This window comes from Sinocyclocheilus anshuiensis, unplaced genomic scaffold, assembly GCF_001515605.1.
Source record: "Sinocyclocheilus anshuiensis isolate Anshui unplaced genomic scaffold, SAMN03320099.WGS_v1.1 scaffold179, whole genome shotgun sequence".
In the NCBI taxonomy this organism is placed as follows: Eukaryota; Metazoa; Chordata; class Actinopteri; order Cypriniformes; family Cyprinidae; genus Sinocyclocheilus; species Sinocyclocheilus anshuiensis.
The window spans coordinates 114,275-134,190 of record NW_015549577.1 but is presented as its reverse complement, the minus strand read 5'-3'; the positions used below and the strand labels follow the sequence as shown (position 1 = coordinate 134,190).

The window sequence follows — 19,916 nt, the reverse complement described above, 5'->3', positions numbered from 1 at the left end:
TCGAATTTATTTAATACACGAGTTTCACAATTTGAGTTGAATTACTGAAATAAATGAACTTTTCCACGACATTCTAATTTATTGAGATGCACCTGTATATACTGTAAATTGAATATGATAAGAAGGGGTTACACAGCCAGATATTTAATAATCATGAGCATCAAAATTTTAATAATCTACTTTACATTGTGCCTAAGAACACTTATACTTATTATACTATATAATTATACTAAGTACTTATCTTTGGTTTAAAAAAAAAAAAAAAAAACTGTAGCACATGTAATAGACATACTTGACTTATTGCTTTTGTAACATCACAATAATACTAACACCAACAACGATTATTATTATTAATTCTGTATAATGACAAAAAAAAAAACAAAACACATTATTATTATTATAAATTCTATTTGACAAATGAACTATACTTGACTGTTTTCCTTAGACATAAAATAATTCAGCTTAAAGGCTGATGTCCAAATTAAATACTTAAAAAAAATAATACTATAACAATATCTGACTATTATTATTATCACTGTATAATGACAATTGATGATACATACACATTCTGAATCCTCTGAACAGACACATACACATAAAATTATGACAAAATTCCCATCTCGACAATCATTCAGGTAAACCCTAATCATTCAGGTAAAAGTCAGTTATATCTCAAGTGAATGAAAACAGCTGAGAAAGAAATCGGAGGTGAAGTGTATCATTATATCGGATCCGTGCATCGGGTCTTAAAGGGACAGCGGCCTATAAATACTGCTGCTGTCATTAATGATTATCAAACAACAAAACAGCTGTGATAAAAATCTATATTTAATTTATACAGTGAACACTATGCAGTGTTATTTTCCCTAATTATTACATTTCTGTATTTGAATACTACCAACCTTATTTTATTTGTAACATATTCTGTTGTATTTATCTATGCTTGTAATTTGTGTATTTGTTCTTATTTTTACCGGCTGTTCTCTTTTCTCTTTAATCATGTTCAAACTTTCTTAGCTAATCTAGTAGTATTTGCTGTGGTATCAAAGAAGTATTCGCTTTAAGTAAAAAATGGAAAGTTAAATTGAAATATTTTTCTTTTCTTGCTGATCCACAATATAAAATAATGGTTTCTATTTTAATATCTTTTAAAATATAATTTATTTCTGTGATGCAAAGCTGCATTTCCATCAGCCATTACTCCAGTATAAAGGGTCACATGATCCTTCAGAAAATATTCTAATATGCTGATTTATTATTATAATTATCAATGTTGGCAGCAGTTTTGCTGCCAAATATTTTTTTGGAAACTGCTATACTTTTTTCACAGGAATAAATTTGATTTTAATGTATATTAAAATAGAAAAACGTTATTTTACATCATAATATTTCACAACATTAGATTTTTTCCTGTATTTTTGAACAAATAAATGCAGCTTTGATGAGCATAAGAAACTCCTTTAAGAAAACATAAATCGTTCTGATCCCAAAATTTTGAACGATAGTATAACTAATAATAATAGTAATATTAATACTATATAACAATAATAATTTATTATTACTTTTTATTATTATTATTATAAATTCCATATGGCAAATAAACTATTATTTTGTTTAAATGGTCATATAGTGTAAGAAACTGGTGTTCAAACAAAATATATATAAAAAATAATAATAATAATCTGACATATTATTATTATTAATAATAATAATAATAATAATACATTAATATGAATACATTCTTTATAATGATTAATAACCTATATATTTTACTGATGTCCCTCATACCACTCAGTGGTCTCTTTATTTTCAGATAACCAGCTTAAATCAATATTTCATGTCTATTTACTTACTTAATTGGTATGTAGTCATATAATAAGCGGGATAAATGTATCAGCTGGTCATTAATGCAAAAGGATAACAACATTAATTCAACGAGAATGAGGCTCATCAAATCAGAATTTAGAGGTAGAAGGTTATGTCATGCTTTAAATGCAAATGTTTATCATTACTATGTCTGTGCTTTATGTATGCGGTCTCAAAAATGAGGAGACTTTGGTGTGTGGACAGGAAGAGAGACAGCACAGCTGTCTTTACAAATATGTTCAGCTGAGTCAACACGAGGGACGGAGGGACAAGGCCTCGCTGCAAACAAGTCCGGCCCGCGTTCCAGCATAGAGGAGACAGGGAAAAATATTTTGGATTCATAATATCTGGGGTACATTACTCACAGGATGTCAGGGGCGTCTGCCTGGGACAGTTTGAGAAAAAAAGCCTCTTCAAGTATGAGCCACAGTGAGGTTTGTTTCATGTCAGTTTCACAAACAGGAGTTCTCGCATCTAAAAAGCCTTGTTTTGAGCTGTGAAGTTTCTGTGGCAGATACTAAAATGGAGTTTGAGCATAAAAGCTTTTGAACTGTATTTCGTCTTATCTCCTGTCATGACATCATTGCAAATCCAGATTTGATGGAAGGTGTGCAGAGAAACTAAAAAGACAGAAAACTAAAGAAAAAACTCAACACCTTTCGCAGAAGCCTTAAAAGGAAAAGTTCACTCAAAAATAACAATGCGGCCACCACCCATCCTCCAGATGTGTAAGCTGTTATTTTTTCATTGAAACAAGAAATAACAAAAATACATAAACCAACAAATAAAAAAAAAAGATAGAGAAGCACCCTTACAAATAGTCCATATTATTTCTACAATATCTATTTGAAACCATCCATTATCTGTGTGATGAACAGACTAGGGCTGCACTATTATGACCAAAAAAAATCATAATTGTCGATTATTCCCTTGAAATTGTAATTGCGATTGAATGATGTTTATACCATTGTTTAATGCAACGGCATGCCGTATATTTATATGAAAATAAACAAGCTGAAAACACTAACTGAAAAGCCTTTAGTGCTTTTCTATAGTATTAAGCCTCAAATGTCAAATATACATCGGATTGGTTTCTTCTTTAAAATTATAAAAAAAGTACAAATATGAATTGTATTATAATGTTATACTAAAACTAAAATTCAAATAATGGGAAAAAACCCTTAAGATAACATCTAGAAAGAAAAAAACGCATCTTAAGCATGCAGAATAACATAAGTGGACTTTGAACGATTAATTGCTGCTTTGAACGATTACGTAATTGTGGCATCCATAATTGTAATCGCGATTAGAAATTTGATTAATTGTGCAGCCCTAGAACAGACTGAAACTATTCACTAATAATCTTTCCCTCCACTGCAACTCTCAAATCATATATGTATGTGTGTGTACTACATTCACTCAACATACAATGCGTTACGATTCACTATACTTGTTTCACGATACAATTTTCTCACAATTTTAACAAAATGACATTTAAGATAAATAAAAGAAAAGGTGCCCTTTTATTATTTCTCAAAGGGCTGCAAATTTGTTTGTGAAATTGAAATGTCAAATAACAATTTATTAAATATATGCAATATATCTTATTTAATAAATATATGTAATATATCTATATACATGTAAACAAATATTTACATGCATATAGATATATTTCATACTGTATATTTATTAAATATAGACATGTATGTGTATTTTCTATACATATAAATATACACAGTACACACATATATTATGTAAACAAACTTTTATTTTGGATGCGATTAATCGCAATTAAGGCACATCAAACAACAGCAGTTTTGATGTCGTTGACACCATTGATTAGGGATGTAACGATTAACCGCGAACCGGTTTAAAATCGATTCAAATCGATTTAAATCGGTTGAGATGCTAAACAAATCGCGATTCATTTAGGGGTAGGAGTTTATAATTTTATAATTGGTCTTAAATCTCATTTTGTACAAAAAAAAAAAAAAATCGGCAATCAAATCGAATCGTGAATCGAATCATGAGTTGAGTGAATCGTTACATCCCTACCATTGATTCTTGCATATATTGTAACGGAATGAGATTTAAGAGCTACAGCAGAGAGGAAAATTACCAGTGAAATGATCGGTCGTCACACAAAGCTGTCATATAATTTCAGAAGCCTTATTGAGGCTTGACATCTGATCTCGATTCGTGTCAGGAACAAAAAAAAAAAAAAAACATACAAGTGCAACATGTGGGTAAATAAACGACAGAATTTTCATTTTGGGGTGTACTACGCCTTTTAAAAGCCATCTGCTCACCAAATTCTTAATCCATTTAATCAAAGTACCGTGAACTCTTTGAAATCCTCTTCACGCACAGTGACCCGGAACAGCTTGGATGTGTGCCAGCTGTGCCCTCGATTCGTTTAAGGAACAAAAAAAAAAAAAAACATACAAGTGCAACATGTGGGTAAATAAACGACAGAATTTTCATTTTGGGGTGTACTACGCCTTTTAAAAGCCATCTGCTCACCAAATTCTTAATCCATTTAATCAAAGTACCGTGAACTCTTTGAAATGCTCTTCACGCACAGTGACCCGGAACAGCTTGGATGTGTGCCAGCTGTGCCCTCACATCTGCAAGGTTAGCTGGAGGAGATTAAACACTGCATCTGCTAAAGCTCTCTGATCAATACAGTCCCCCAAAGCAGCTCGCATTCTGGTCACCTTGCAACTTCAGCAAGGACGCATTAAATTGATCAAAAGTAACAAAGATGTTTGCAATATTTGAAAAAGAATTATAAAAGTAATAAATGCTGTTCTTGTAAATTTATTCCAAGAATTCTGAAAAAAATAAAAAATAAAATAAAAGTATTACAGTTTCCACAAAAAGACTAAGCAGGTTTTTAACGGTTTTCAACAATGATAATAATAAGAGATATTATTCTTTAGCATCAAATCAGCATATTCGAATGATTTCTGAAGGATCATGTGACACTGAAGACTGGAGTAATGATGCTGAAAATTCAGCTTTGCATCACAGGACTAAAATTACATATTACAATACATTCACACAGAAAATTATTTGATATTGTAATAATATTTCACAATAATAGTATTTTACAGTGTCAAATAAATGCAGCTTTGGTGATAATAAGAGATGTTTTTCAAAACAAACAAAGAAACAAACAATCTTACTGACCCAAAGATTTGAACAGTACTGTTCAGATAAGTTGTTTCTAATGAGAAATTAGGGAGAAGAAAAAAAAAAAAATTTTTTTTTAAACTGTTCCTAGTGGTTAAACTGTACTTAACAACACCCGAGTAAATAATGCTATACACAAACTAAAAAATTTGGCTGATATAATGCGCATGTATTACAGCAATTAAGTTTCACACAAAAGCTTTAAGTTACTTTAAACAAACTTTAAACATACATACATATATACACACACAAACACACACACACACGTCAATGGCTGCCAATACAGTCGTCAGCTAATGCAATGAGATTCAAAATGTCAAAACTGACCTGCTCAATAAATAAATCAATGGGTCAAGATTTGACTGGTTAGCATGATCCACTTAGCCTCTGCTGCCAGATGTCAATAATACAACAATTGGCTGAAATCAAAAATATGATTGAAAATTCTTCCAGATAGTCTATAAGTCTACCGCTATCAACTCCCTTTGTTTTAAAGGAAAGTGGATCTCTGCATCAGCTTCTTGAACTCCTTAAAGGAAAGAAAAATCAGCAATAAGCATAAAAAAATGTGCAGTCCTGTAACAGATGGTCCCATGGACCCTAAGTGGCAGTGAAAGAGGATCCACTTATTTAATAAGACCTCCGGGTCTTTTCCTTCCCATATGCTCACTTATGCCTGGCCAAGCGTCAGTGATGAAGAGGTTCTAGGGCAGAATGATTAATGCAGAGCGTACGGTCCTCGTGCACCTCAGCGATCGGCTGCACATACAAACACCCCATTCAAGTATGGATCCTCAAGTAGGTCAAGAGTATGTTAATGACCGATTTCATAGTCTCTGTATTCAAGCCTCCACTTCTTAATGCTGATACACTAACCTCCATTCAGCCAAAAAAAACTGTGCCATCTGGTAGTTGTAGGCAGCTAGAGGGGCCTGCTGGCCCAGATCACAGAGCAAACAACACACTGACCCCAACAAACATACACATACAGAGGTTTCCATTTAGGAGACAGTGGTTCAACTGTCCTTCTGAACACGTCATCCAGCTCTTGGCGGGATCCATGTGATGGTTGTCAGGCAACATGGCATCATTGGTAAATGCCCAGTGAGGGCACGGAGCAAGATGGCCAGACAAATGTGTATGCGGTTTGAGGCCAGGCCTCATCAGTGCACATACTATTAATGGCTGCATACTGTAGTGTAGTGCACATTAGCACGATCATGTTACCGTTACGTTCACATACAGCCCATTTCCTGCTCCTAAAGTGCATTCCAGAGGGCTGCCCATTTAACACAAATGCCACCGGCTGCCAACTTTACCCATTTTCTTCATGGCCCAATTAGGAGGAAACACTGCAGTCTGCTCTAATTTATGATATTACAGGAGAGATGATGAAATGCAGAGATCTATTAAAGTGAAGGATCCAAACCAACCCATTTGAAACATTCCCTTGTATAGTTATTTAAACACTTACTACATGCTACAAGTACTATTCAGACCAATTCCAATAAGACAATATAGAAAATCTAAATATGTATTTATTTTATTGTAAATATTATAATAATATAATAATTATGATTTCAATTTATAATATTAAATATGTATTAAATAGTTACTATTATTATTATACTAGTATAATATATATTAGTATTAATATACTATTATTATAAATAAAAATAATAATAGATTTTTATTATAATTTGCATTACATATTATTAATGATTAGTACTATTATATTAAATTACAAATATTTAAATATACATTATACTTACTATTATAATTATTATTATTATAAAAACAATTTGTAGATTCTGCAAGTTATCTAAACTATGAAACTTTGCTAAAGATTCTCTTAAATGAATAGAGTTACTAAAGAATAACTTTAAATGGGCACTAGATGACTGAAAAAGGTAAACTGAATGTAAAAATAATATCAACCAAGAACCAATTCAGAGTTATTTTCAATGTAAAAGGGGTCATACATGAATACTATCAAATTGTAATAAATTAATTTCTAACATCACAAATAGACCTCAAAGAAAAAACAAAAAGAGAGGCCTAAACATCACAGCCTCATTAAAAATACTGAAAGCTAAAAAAGAAAGTTTCCCAGCATGATTAATTCAGACATGCCCAAATGTGCTTCATGACCTTTAAAGCCCTAAAACTGCCCTGAAAACCTTATTCCCCTCACAGCACATCTCTCTGAGCCCTGACAAATAAATGAGAAAGGAAGCCATTGCATTAGTGTCAATAACAAAAACATAGTCTCACAGTGAAGCCCCAGACCATTGTAAATGAAGATGCGCAGCTTCTGTATTTGGAGTTTCATTATTCACAGCGAATGCAGGAAATTACCTACTTATACGCATGAGATCCTTTGGGCGTTACTAATTAAATACACTGTCTGTGTGATCGTATTATGCACAGCTATACAAAGTGATGACGCTGTGGTATGATGCATATGGAAAACACAGTGGAACCATTCTAAATGGTCCATTTAGGATGAACACAAAAGCTGAGGTGACTAAATCAACTTTAAAAATAAATAAAAAAATTGGAGGAAAAAAAATAGGAGAGGTTTAATTATTAAGGTTTCATTAAATATTTGAGCACTGAAAGATTCAAATATGCATTTGGGTCGTTTAGATAAATTATTTGACAGAAAAAAAAAAGCTTTTGCATAATCGTAACAAAAAACTGTTTCAAAAAAGGTATTATAAAACAACATATTACATCATTTAAATTATTACCAATATGCTAAAATGTGAACATTGTAATAATAAAATGAGCAAGTAGTGAGTCCAAACTTTTGACTAGATGTTAACCTGTTTATTTTGTGGAATTCATGTCATATGATGCTATTTCAATTTTTTCTTTCTCTTTGGAGTGTTACAAGCTCTTGGTGCATAAAGAAGATCTGGCACCGTTCTCAAGCCCGCCCGCCTCTGCTCACTCAAGCCGGCCTCCGCTCACTCAAGGCCGCGGTGTGTGACGCGGTTTCGTTGTGAAAGTGAAACTACTTTGTTTGGACAAAAGAGGACACGACTAGAAATCAGTGGTTAAGTTGTATTTACGACCGATGAGCTTTGTAAAAATCAACGCGTTTCAGAAAGGCGGGGCATAGAGGAGAAACAATAATGTACAGTATGTGGAAAATAATGTGTTTTTTGAATCTTAAACCGCATAAACATTTCATTACACCAAATAATGTTCTTTTTAGCAGCATCATATGACCCCTTTAATGTTTGACTTAAAGAGTTTATTTAAAGGTACCATTTGTATATTGTGAGATTAATGTACAAATAAAACTGATGCAACAGTGTCCGTATACATTTGCAGTCCCAACCTTTAACCAATCAGACCACAAGATACCACACAACATGCCACTGCAACCAATCATAAAATGAAAAATGAAATGTTTAGGAGTTGAGAAGTAACAAATATTCTCATATTTAATCACCAAGTGCTTGTGTACACGTGCCCACGCCTGATGTCAAATACAGTTAAGTCAAAGTGTAGCTCTTTGTCCACTAAAACAAAACACTTCTAGCACACTTACCTCAAAGCCAAGCCTGTCCTTCTCCTTCCAGAAGCAGAAATGGGTCACTTTTTTGTCCCAGAATTCATCAGGTTTCACCACACACACGAGAGAGACCTCAGCTGGGATCACATTCTAAAAGAAAAAACATCACAGTTCACCCTCCAGCTGCAAATAACAAACAAATAAGATAAGAGGTGATCATTTTCTTTTTATTGATCAATAGTAATGGATCGATCATTGATATACATAAGGGGACAGAGATTACACAAACCTTTCAGTTTACTCAACATAACTGCCAAATCAACATGTTAAAATCCACTGATGAATTTTATTGAACCTTCTGGTCTGAAGGACAGTTTGATTTCAGAATAAACTCTCATAGTGTCATATTTCCTAAAGCTCTCAAATGGAGAGAAGGCTTACAGATAAAAGTACTGCATTCTATTTTTAAATCACATCTGTAAGGTCTGTTGAAATGAAGTTATCTGCACACAGCAAACGTACAACACACAAATAAAAAATGATGTGTCAAGCAGAGAACAGGGTGAGGCTTTGCCATCTCCACCACCAATAGTTGGAGCTAAATTACACAAATCTACGAGGTAGAAACAACTTTAACATGTGTTAGGGTTCAATAATAAAATAGTCCATATGCTGTGTTCCATTCAAAGTGGATGTTACTAGTGTTGCTTTCGTCAACGAAAATTATGACTAAATATCGTCGTCAACGAACCTTTATCACGTGACGAAAACGAGACGCAACGTAAATGCTGGTCATGTGACGAATTGACTAAAACTAGACTAAATGTCATCAGTTTTCGTCGACTAAAACTAGACGAAAATAGTCATGGATAATTCTGACTAAAATAAGACTAAAATGCTCAGACTTTTAGTTGACTAAAACTTGACTAGACTAAAAAGAGTATGAACGTGACTAAAACTAATAAAAACTAGATGTTACAAGGTATTGATTTTTCTCAAACATTGTTTTTCTTCACAAATATCTGCAATAAATTCAACAGCGACTTTCAAAGTAGGAATACAACAAAACTGAATAAAAATTCAAAGCTAATGCTGTTTTAATGCTGCCTTCATGCTGCTATTTCCTTCAGGAAATCTAGGAAATCTAATGCCTGAAACAAAATGACAAGTGCAAAAATGTAAGTGTTTGTAAGTCAACAGGGGTCTTTTTAATAACTCAACTGCAAAAAAATACACTTCCGTTCAAAAGTTTGGGATCAGTACTTTAAGCTTTTAAAAGAACAAAAAGGTTTTTTTAAGCTCATCAAGGCTACATTTATTTGATTGAAAAAACAGTAACAAGAGTAATATGATTTAAATAAATACATAACTAAATAAATGAATAACTGTTTGACTATATTTTAAAACGTAATTTATTCCTGTGATAGAAAAGCTGAATTTTCAGCATCATTACTCCAGTCTTCAGTGTCAGAAATCATAATAAGCTGATTTGGTGCTCAAGAAACATTTACTATCAATACTGAAAACAGTTTCCGTGTTTACAAACTAGGCCTGGGCGATAAAACGGTATCGATATTTATCGACGGTACACCCTCTTCGATAACGATAGAATTTTTTTTTCCGATATAGTGCACGATATAGGCACGTGCTATGAGTGACGCAGACCGCACACACAAACACGAACATGCTGAATTGAGTACTGTGCCTGCCTATGATGAGGAGATTGTGAATAAAAAAAAAAAAAGAATTAAGTCTAGCCCACAGGACGCGCAGTTGCTGCGTTATTCATTCAAAATATTAGAGAAATATAGTAGCTCAATGCGTAGAAGATCTTGATTAGGTTAAAACCCGAAACCAAGCCATTCACACAGAATGCATATTTAGCGCATTTTTTTAGACGGACAAATATGACTGCTGCACTCGCGTCTCACACAAGAGATGTATAAAAAGCCATGCAAAGTTAAAACAGTTGAAACTTTTAGAAAACACGTCACAAATTTGTGGAGATTTATTCCTTTTCACTGCGTCTCTTATGTTTTTAAATGCTATCTGCATGATGGGCGATTCGACTCTTTGTATTAAGCAATGCATAAATAAATGATGCTGTTTTGTTCATAATTGTTTATGCAATTTACAAAATTATGTTTGATTTATATTAGTTCATTTAGACGTAATGCACGTTTTTTTATAGACAGTTATTTCCTTAGCGTTGGCAATTTAATGTGCTGCATTATTTTGCTCATTGCGCCCTCCTGTGGCCTCGGGAGACAAGCCATACATTTCCTTCAGACCTATTTAATCTGCATATAAAACATTAGAAATGATATATCTGTTTAAATTTTATTTTGTGACTGTTAAAACAAAAAATATTTGTTATTTGTCTCAATAAATTGGGTTAATTTAAAAATACAGTGGTTAAATTTAAACGTTTTTTTTTCTATTGCTCTTTGTTTTAAAAAAGGTTAGAAAAAATGCCAATAATTATCGATACCGAGCGATATGAAACATTTTATCGTTGATACATTTTTTTTAGCTATATCGCCCAGCCCTATTACAAACCATGATACATCATTTGCTTATTATAAAACATAATTTACTTATCATAGAAATCTTTTGTAACATTATACTTGTCTTTACGGTCACTTTTGATCAATTTAATGCATCCTTTATTTCTGTGCTGTTCTGTTTCTTAAAAAAAATGTAAATAATAATAATAATAATAATAATAAATATATATATATATAAAATAAAAAACAACCCAAATTTTTGAATGGAAGTGTTACACTGTTACGCTAGTGTGTGTGTGTGTGTGTGTGTGTGTAGTGTATGTAGCATTATAAACAGAGGATCACTTATGTTCAACGTGGGAGGAAAAATTCACTGATGCATTTTATTTGTTTAAAAAAGTGACGGTTTATCATTTACTATGTGCATTGCCTTGGGTGTCGCCATGTTTGTGCAATGTCATTCAACAGCATCACTAATTTCACAACACAAATTTCCCAGCTGGAAGTTTATCCTCAAGTGGCATTCAATTGTAATTCTAATCTTTGTAATTCTGACTCGGATACAGTACAGGATACAGACTATTCACAGCTAAAATAACTGGGAGAAACTGCAACAATCAATACAGGAGCTATAGGACATCCCACCTTTCAATTAAAAGAGCCAACCACCTGTTTTTCACTCAAAATATGTGTCTTAGCTGGCCAATCCTGAAGAAAGTATTTTAGAACAATTTCTGTGAAATTTATGATACCACTGTCTTCAATATTTTATTGCTATTGCCTAGAAAATAGCTATCCAGAGGCATTTCCAAGATGGCCACTTAGTGACTGGACTTGCATTTTGGGACTTTGATGGAACAAATAATAAGTAATGATATAAAATAAAAGCCTAAGTTTACAGCAGCAATTCAGTGTAGTGTCCCATAAACAGGAGAAAATAACAAGCATCCATTCAGCTCAACAAAGCTCAAAGTCAAAAAATTTCCAACAACACAATGCGCTCTACAAAACCAGGAAGGCCGCCAGGCGCCAACACACACTGCATGGGCTTCTCATAATAGCACTGAAATCTCATTATTTGCAGGTATTCCTTCAGAAGTTACTTGTATTTGAGGGGAGTTAAGCACTCTTTAAATAATCACCACAAATATTAATGGGGTCCATTAGTGAAAAAAAGCAAGAACCAGAGGTCAAAGAAACAAGAACATACGTTTCCACATAAACTACTTCTCCCTTGTTGCTTTCCTCCAATCTGAACAAAACCCAAAAGCGTGCAAATAAAACAAAAATCTCTTTTCCTACCTGCAACATCAGAACAACAGTCTTCACTATATTCCACTGAGACTTCCTGCCGTCGACGATGACGGTGAAACCACGAGCTTTGCACTTCTCGCTGCAGAGATACAACAGAAAAACATGACATTTTATTCGGCCGCGTAGTACATATGATAGGCAAACACATGTTGTCAGTCCACATACAATGAATCAATTACAATGACTCCACTGTGGTGGTGTTGTTGAACAGACTAATTTGTTTGTTCTGTGGTTGCATTTTAAAAATGAATAAACTGAGTTTGTTTGAGTCACAGTGTCTCACAGATTCCAAGAAACATGTATTCAATCATACAGCTACTATTTTGGTTTCTAAAAAGAAAAAAGAAAAAAACATTTTTAGGCCTGAACAACATTTCTTTTCATTCTTTGAGGGAAGAGAACAGCCAACTCACCCAGTAAAATGTCACCAGAAAGTAATTTGGAGAAGGTCACTATAAGAGCATTGAAAAATAAAAGGGACTACAGAACCAGTGATGGTCTTACTGCCAGCAGTCATGTGAGGTTCAACATTAGTCAAAACTCAACTGGCCGCTAAAGCTCAGGGTATGATTATCTCTTTAATAATAGGATCAGATTAAAGCAATGAGCCATAAGAGACTGTGATTTATCTTGATTTTTACCATGGATAATAAACATGCACAAGCACATGCCAAGTACATAAAACTTTTTTCCTAGGTAAAAATTAGGGATGCAAGAAATTACCACATTTCTTCACAGTTTTGACTGATATTAGACTTTTATCATTTATTGGTATCATCAAATAATGAATACTGAACTGTTTACATTTTGATTACATTTTTCATCTAATGCTCACTTTTAAATCTTTAAAAACACTAATCATCAAATAACACTTCATGAACGTCTAGCAAAATTAATATCCATCTCTAATATCTATTAGGGATGCGCCAATCCGATATTCATAGCGGGTATCGGCTCCGATAGTGCCATTTTTCTCGTTATGATAAATTTTTGTCATAGATTATAAATATACATAGGCCTATATTTTTTCATATTTGTTTATTTTATTTTTCTTTATAATGACGTAGTCTGTATCTAGTAGATTGTGAAAGAATGATTATCAATTCCACACACAGAGATATATAAATTCTACATTTATTTAAATTAGGGAAAAAAACTTCACTGGTATCGGATCGGAATCGGTATCGGCCAATACCGAACCCTAGGTATCGGAATCGGTATCAGAGGCAAAAAAGGCGGATCGGAGCATCCCTAATATCTATTTTTTATACTATACATTATAATGTTGTGGTGTCTACATTTAATTTTAACAACTCCACAATTGATTTGAAATCTTACTGATTTTGAAGTATTCGTTTCGAATTGCGTATAATAAATAAACAGTAAAAAGACATTCACAATTCATAGCGACAAAAATCTGAACATTTATTTTCGGACTTATTTTTTTGCTGATTTCTGCCGACTTATTTTTATCAAACTGCAGCAACAAAAGCATAAGGCAAAGCGTTCAATAAATACATTAATTAACCCTAAGAATTAGAATATATTCATTCTGTATGTAGTTTGTGGTTGCCAAGCAACACAGCAACTTGGCATGAATGCAGAATGTGAATATTTATCCAGAGGTTTAGGACGTGCTTCATCTAATCGGAATTCAGAATCAGAACCAATTCATTTCATATAAAACCCAACACAGTAAAACACAAATGTAATAAGGACAAACTAACAAGAACATACAGCAAAATCTTTCCAGAGCCTTGAAGCCTGAAAGACCTTCAAAGGTCTGGAGAAATCAATAAAAGAATTTTTCAACTTCTAACCACAGTCTGATCATGAATTATGGGCACTTTCCATTCCATGTGTGAAGATCGTAACAGTGTGCATTATAATTACAATGATCAGATTCATGTTTCATTTCTGCTCTCCATGCTTTGACAGGTGCTTGCCTTTGCAATGGAGGGATGCATTCATTCAAGAAAGGTTTCCAAAGCGGTGTTTTACCTGGGAATACTCAGTAGGTAATCCAGAGTGGCACTGAGCTCCTCCATGCTGGTCTGTTCAGTGCACAGTGGGATGGTCAGGATCAAACCACTGCGCCTGTCCTTGCCTCCTGGAAAACCAAACAGGCCGAGTCAGGAAATATGCAGAAAATCCAGCAGCACAGAGTAAAGTATGATGTTCAAATGGAAAAACCGTGTCAGACGGTGAGGCTTTAAGGAAAAGACGCACTACAAAAAGCTAGTGGAGGAGTAGAGCCTCATGACATTGCAACTTGCAATTAATTCGCAGTATGTCGAGTGTCATCTATGGGAACATGCACTTTCGAGGACACCAAGCATGAAATGTTTTTCAGTAATTCCTTTCCTAGAATCTTTCATTATCCAATTTAGTGCAAAGTCCTTTGCAAAAAAAAACATACTGTGCGTCTTAACCAAATGATAGAGATTTAAAGAACTTATCAGTCCATTTTGCCAATGTTCTTGTTGACATGCAAGCATCATTCAGAAGACTTTTCAAAGCAGGAGCCATGCTGACACAAAAATACAACCATTAGGCTAAGGTAATGGACAAAGCAGCCTCATATCCTGATAATATTGAGTTTTGGAAGACATAAAATAAGGTGGACATTAGGACTGTGCGATTAATCAAAATCGTCATAAAATCGCGATTTGAGCGTGCGTGATTTCTAAATCGCTTTATAGCACGATTTTCCGCGCCCCCGACCTCCCGCAATATGCTATACGAACCAATCAGAATGCAGCGCGCCTAAATGGAGCACGAGAACAGAACAGAACAGACCGGGCGGGCATACAAACGTAACGCCAGGTTCACTTCACACACTCCGTCTGTGGTGCGTATTTTGTCCGCGCCCATGTTAATGGATCAGAGCGTTCACACCGCACGCGATTGCGGTCCAGCAGTGCGCTCCAGGAGCGGTGCGTCTGCTGCAATCATTCTGCGATCGTTTCCGCACGCAATCTATTTCTGCTGTGCTATACGCGCAGAATTAAAGTGACAGCGCATTATTCGCTGTAAAAATTAACAGCATGGCAAAAAAAATCCCTGGACACAGGATTTTTTTTTTCTGCCATATGTCTATTCTAGAGACATTTTGTTACACCTTTACTTAGTGATTATTTTGCCTTATGTCTGTTCTAGAGACATGTTACAGCTTTTTGATCAAGCTCTAATTGGTTTTCTTTTGGAAATATGTTTCAAATTCACACTGAATGCATGAATGACTGTAAAGCATGTCTGTGTGTGTCAAAATTGCGATTAAAATCGAAATCGCAAAATTGATCAAAGAAATCGCGATAGGTTTTTTTTGTCCATATAGCACAGCCCTAGTGGACATAAGGGCATCCTATCATAAGTTAAAGAACATATGAGTGCAAGCAATTTTTCATATGTGGCATTGCTGTCAGAGAGGTGGTCTAATGGACTTTGCTTGTTGAGCTGTGGTTGTAGTTGTGGTATTTAGTTATAGTTAACTCTAATATTCTTAATTTAGAAAAAAATTGTAAAACCATCTCTTTATTGTTATCGTTATAGTTATCCTCGGTGTGAATGGGCCTTTAGAGTCCAGCCTGCGCAAATAACTCAGAAAATAAAATAAAACTACTTCCAATTATTTGGAATATATATATTATTGGTCTTTACCTGACAGGAAGGCCAGTTTCTTCTTCAGCACAGGCAGTATTTTGAAGGCCTCCATCCTGGAATGAGACTATACTGTACTCACGCAGCTGCAAGAAGTTGACAACATAGTATCTTTTTAGATAACATATTAAGGGATAGATTACCCTAAAATTAAAATTATTTTGTGTTCAGCAGAAGACAGAAAATCATACAGGTTTGGAACAACTTGAGGGTGAGTAACTGATGACAGAATTAAAATGTTTGGGTGAACTATCCCTTTACGATTGAGTTTAGAAGTCATGTGATCATTTAGGGCTAAAACAAATACCTGCGATTTCACGATTATAGCCTCAAATTGTCTCACAGAATGAATAAAACTACATATGTGCCTATGACTCAAAATACTTCAATAGATACTCTCCAGGCAGATATAACATGCAGTTCTTTGAGAGATTTAAAACACAAAAACAGCTTTTCTGTAAATTAAAGGAATAGTTTACCCTAAAATAGGGACCACTGATGTCAAGCTCAGAACAAGAACAAGAAAAACACTATAACAGAATCATAAAACAACAGCTTTGCATGAGGAACCAACCAAAACTGAAGTTATTATTCACAGAACATCAAACTTGTCGGGACTGGTCATGATTTACTCAACCTCATGTTATTTCAAACCTGTATGACTTACTTTCTTCTGCGGAACACAGCAGATATTTTAAAGAATGTGGGCAACCAAACAGTTTTTGTCCATAAAGTAGAAGTCAACTGTAACCAAAATGGAGACAATTCTTAAAATATCTTCTTTTATATTCTACAGAAGAAAGTCATACTGGTTTGGAACAACATGAAGGTGAGTAAAGAAAGATGACTTCAGAAGATAGCTTGAAGAAAGCCAGGTTGTTCAAATTTTTTTTTAAGGATATTTCTTTATGGTTTCATTGAGAAAAAAAAAAAGAGGTTTGGAACAACATTTTGAGTGAGTAACTAATGGCAGAATTTCAATTGAGTGGACCATTCCTTTAATGCCAAGTCACTCACTGCATTCCTGTTCATTTTTATGATAAATTCACAAGCACAATTTTAAACAAAAAGTGCTTTCAACAAAACCCTTAACAGAGCAACATTCACCATGCCAGAAATACCAGAATGATACAAAAACAGACAAACTGGCAAAACAAGCAGAAAAGTAGGTTAAATCACTACAATTAGGCAACACTGGAACATTCACAGCATGATTCAACTACATAGTGATCGGAGTCCTCAAATGCAGGCTGATCTAGATTTCAAAGAGCTGACAGTCTCACTCACCTTCAGCGATGACGCAGCATTTCAAGAACATTCCATCTCATGCGATTCCTTCCTGGTACATGTTCTGCAAAGACGCAGAGAGATGCAGGAGAGGAGAAAGGGGAAAACATGACGTGTGGAAGAGTTACAGATAATGAGAGAGATAGAAAAAAAAAAAAAAACACTACTTTAAGACGATTTGGATTCTGGCATCCAGCTTACAGCAATGACAGTTCAACCAACCTGACTACATCAGAATTCATTTGAGTGATAAAGAACTCTTCATAAACTGCCGAGAATGGAAGTGGTCATGTAAGCATCCAATAATCAACCAGCAGCAATGATAGTAATACCAATTAAATGTGTCAAAAAAGATTTTTTAACGGCAATAAAAGATTTAGGGAGGATTGCGAAGGAAACATGGCTTGGCAAACTCATCTTAACATAAGCTGATGCAAGGAAAAGTGCCACATTATTTAGGAAAGGACGGAAAGGACAGCTCAGCAGCGGTTACAAGGTTTGCTGATGTGTCTGAAAAAAAAAATTGGCCTTTGGTCCTTTAGAAGTATTACACTGCACTGCTGCACACTGAATTACCATGCAACCCACTGGCCAATCCCAATGCAAATGTCTGCCAACGCCCATGTTTGTGCAAATCTCTCAGAATCGTAAGAGTTCTAGGACATAATCATTCTGCAGTGTCACAGTATATGCAAAACTGATTTTTGCATGATATTTTGCATTTACAAAAAAACAATTGTCATTGCCTTAATACATCTGCATGTTTCACTATTGGTATGTTTGGACCATTTCATTGCATTATGACATTTTCATGACAAATACACAAATTTTCCATCAAAATTCATATTGCAATTCACATTCATTCTCATGACAGTAATAGTGAGTCATGAGATTCTCTTTACTGTAATTTACTGTATTCAATAAAACCAATACTGTGATGCAATGTTTTAAACTAGATCAGCATAAATGAAAGGTAGAACAATAAATACTATCATGATGAGATTATTCTGGACTACAGTAATAAGAAACAGAGGAAATGTGCGTATAAATCACAAACAATGTTAATATGATGAAAAAATCTATTTTCTATAAGCAAGCCTTAATTGTCGTATTTATTTCCGTTGATTAAAATGATGAAACAGGACTAAAATTTACTGTATTCAGTAAAACCAATGCTGTGATGCACTGTTTTAAACTAGATCAGCATAAATGAAAGGTACTGTAGAACAATAAATACTATCATGATGAGACATGATTCTGTACTACAGTAACAAGAAACAGAGGAAATGTGCTTATAAGTCACAAACAATGTTAATATGATGAAAAAAAACTATTTTCTTTAAGCAAACCATAATTGTATTCATTTCCGTTAATTAAATGATGAAACTGGACTTGGACATGTTCTGGACAAGATTCACTCAATTGTGCATGTCAGTGCATCTCTATAATCATAAACGCTGGCAGTTTAAGCATTACATTTCATACTGTGATCTTAAGAGACTCGTCTCTGGACACATAAAGACAACAGTTGGCTAGCCTAGTCCTGGGAATCAGTGTCTGGACTCAAACCAACAGCTGGCTGAGAGTTGCACGAAAGACTCGCTCGTGCTCTGGTGCTCGGGCGCGAGACAAAGACGGGATCCACCAATACGGCCTACATAATATTAAAACTACAGGTCATCTGCGCAGTGAAACAATCTCCCATACTAACAACAACGTACGTGGCTAGAATGTCATGGGAAAACACATATTTAAATGCAGTTTGGCATTCACTCCACGTGAGCATGAACCATATTTTCTGGCAGCGTGCATGGCTTCTGGCACGCGCGAGCCGCAGATCCGCATGCAGTTACCTAGATTTCATACTATAGAGGTTAATGCATGACTAACATGAACGCGGTGTATTTTGGGGTTGAATATAAGGACAATCCCTGACTAACTTTCTTTAGATGAACGTCGACAATAATGCTGTGACTGTTAGCCCTGCTAAAGACGAGGATGCATGATCCATGTGCTTTCGCTCAGAACCACACAGCATCCTTAATCACGTTAATGGATTATTATGAAAAATAAAATTACCTTTCTCCGTATTAGGCCCCGGAGTCGATCGATGTTATTGATAATAGCCTTTGATACTGAGAAGACTCTCGGCGTTGTGTTTTGTTAGAAAGAGGCTGGTCCTGTTCATATAGCTCCTCCCAAATGATGGAGCAGGGCGTGTCTCTCACTGTAGTGGGCGGAGTCTAGTGTTTCTTTAAACACACAGTGCATCTTTTAAAGGGGTCCTATTATGCTCTTTTACAAAGTCTTGATTTTTGTGATTGGCAGCACTCGGCGCCTGGTCGGGAAATGTCACGCCCCTTACCATAACCGCCTGCGAGCTTCAGTGTAAATATTGCGTCAAAATCAAATCAATTTGTGCGTGATTTAAACCCGGATGATTGTAAGCACTCTAAGTTCGTCTGCTTTGGGAAAGCTAGCGTGTCTCCAATAGTGATAACACTCGTTGCCTTCTCTAGTGCAGCTCAACCAGGTCTCATCCCATTCGTCGATATTTGTGA

The 19,916-nt window shown here is 34.7% G+C and overlaps 1 protein-coding gene across 1 annotated transcript in view; it reads right to left on the bottom strand.

The window, feature by feature from the left end:
- sestd1 (SEC14 and spectrin domains 1) overlaps window positions 1-19,535 on the bottom strand; it is a 38,283-nt gene extending 18,748 nt beyond the window's left edge. The window contains exons 1-6 of the mRNA XM_016445615.1: window positions 19,435-19,535; window positions 17,356-17,419; window positions 16,069-16,154; window positions 14,410-14,518; window positions 12,397-12,487; window positions 8,624-8,737 (exon numbers count right to left, since the gene is read on the bottom strand). Coding sequence (XP_016301101.1) covers window positions 8,624-8,737; window positions 12,397-12,487; window positions 14,410-14,518; window positions 16,069-16,123 — 369 coding nt within the window. The 5' untranslated portion in view covers window positions 16,124-16,154; window positions 17,356-17,419; window positions 19,435-19,535. The remainder of the gene's footprint in view (window positions 1-8,623; window positions 8,738-12,396; window positions 12,488-14,409; window positions 14,519-16,068; window positions 16,155-17,355; window positions 17,420-19,434) is intronic.
- Between the last annotated feature and the right edge of the window lie 381 nt (window positions 19,536-19,916).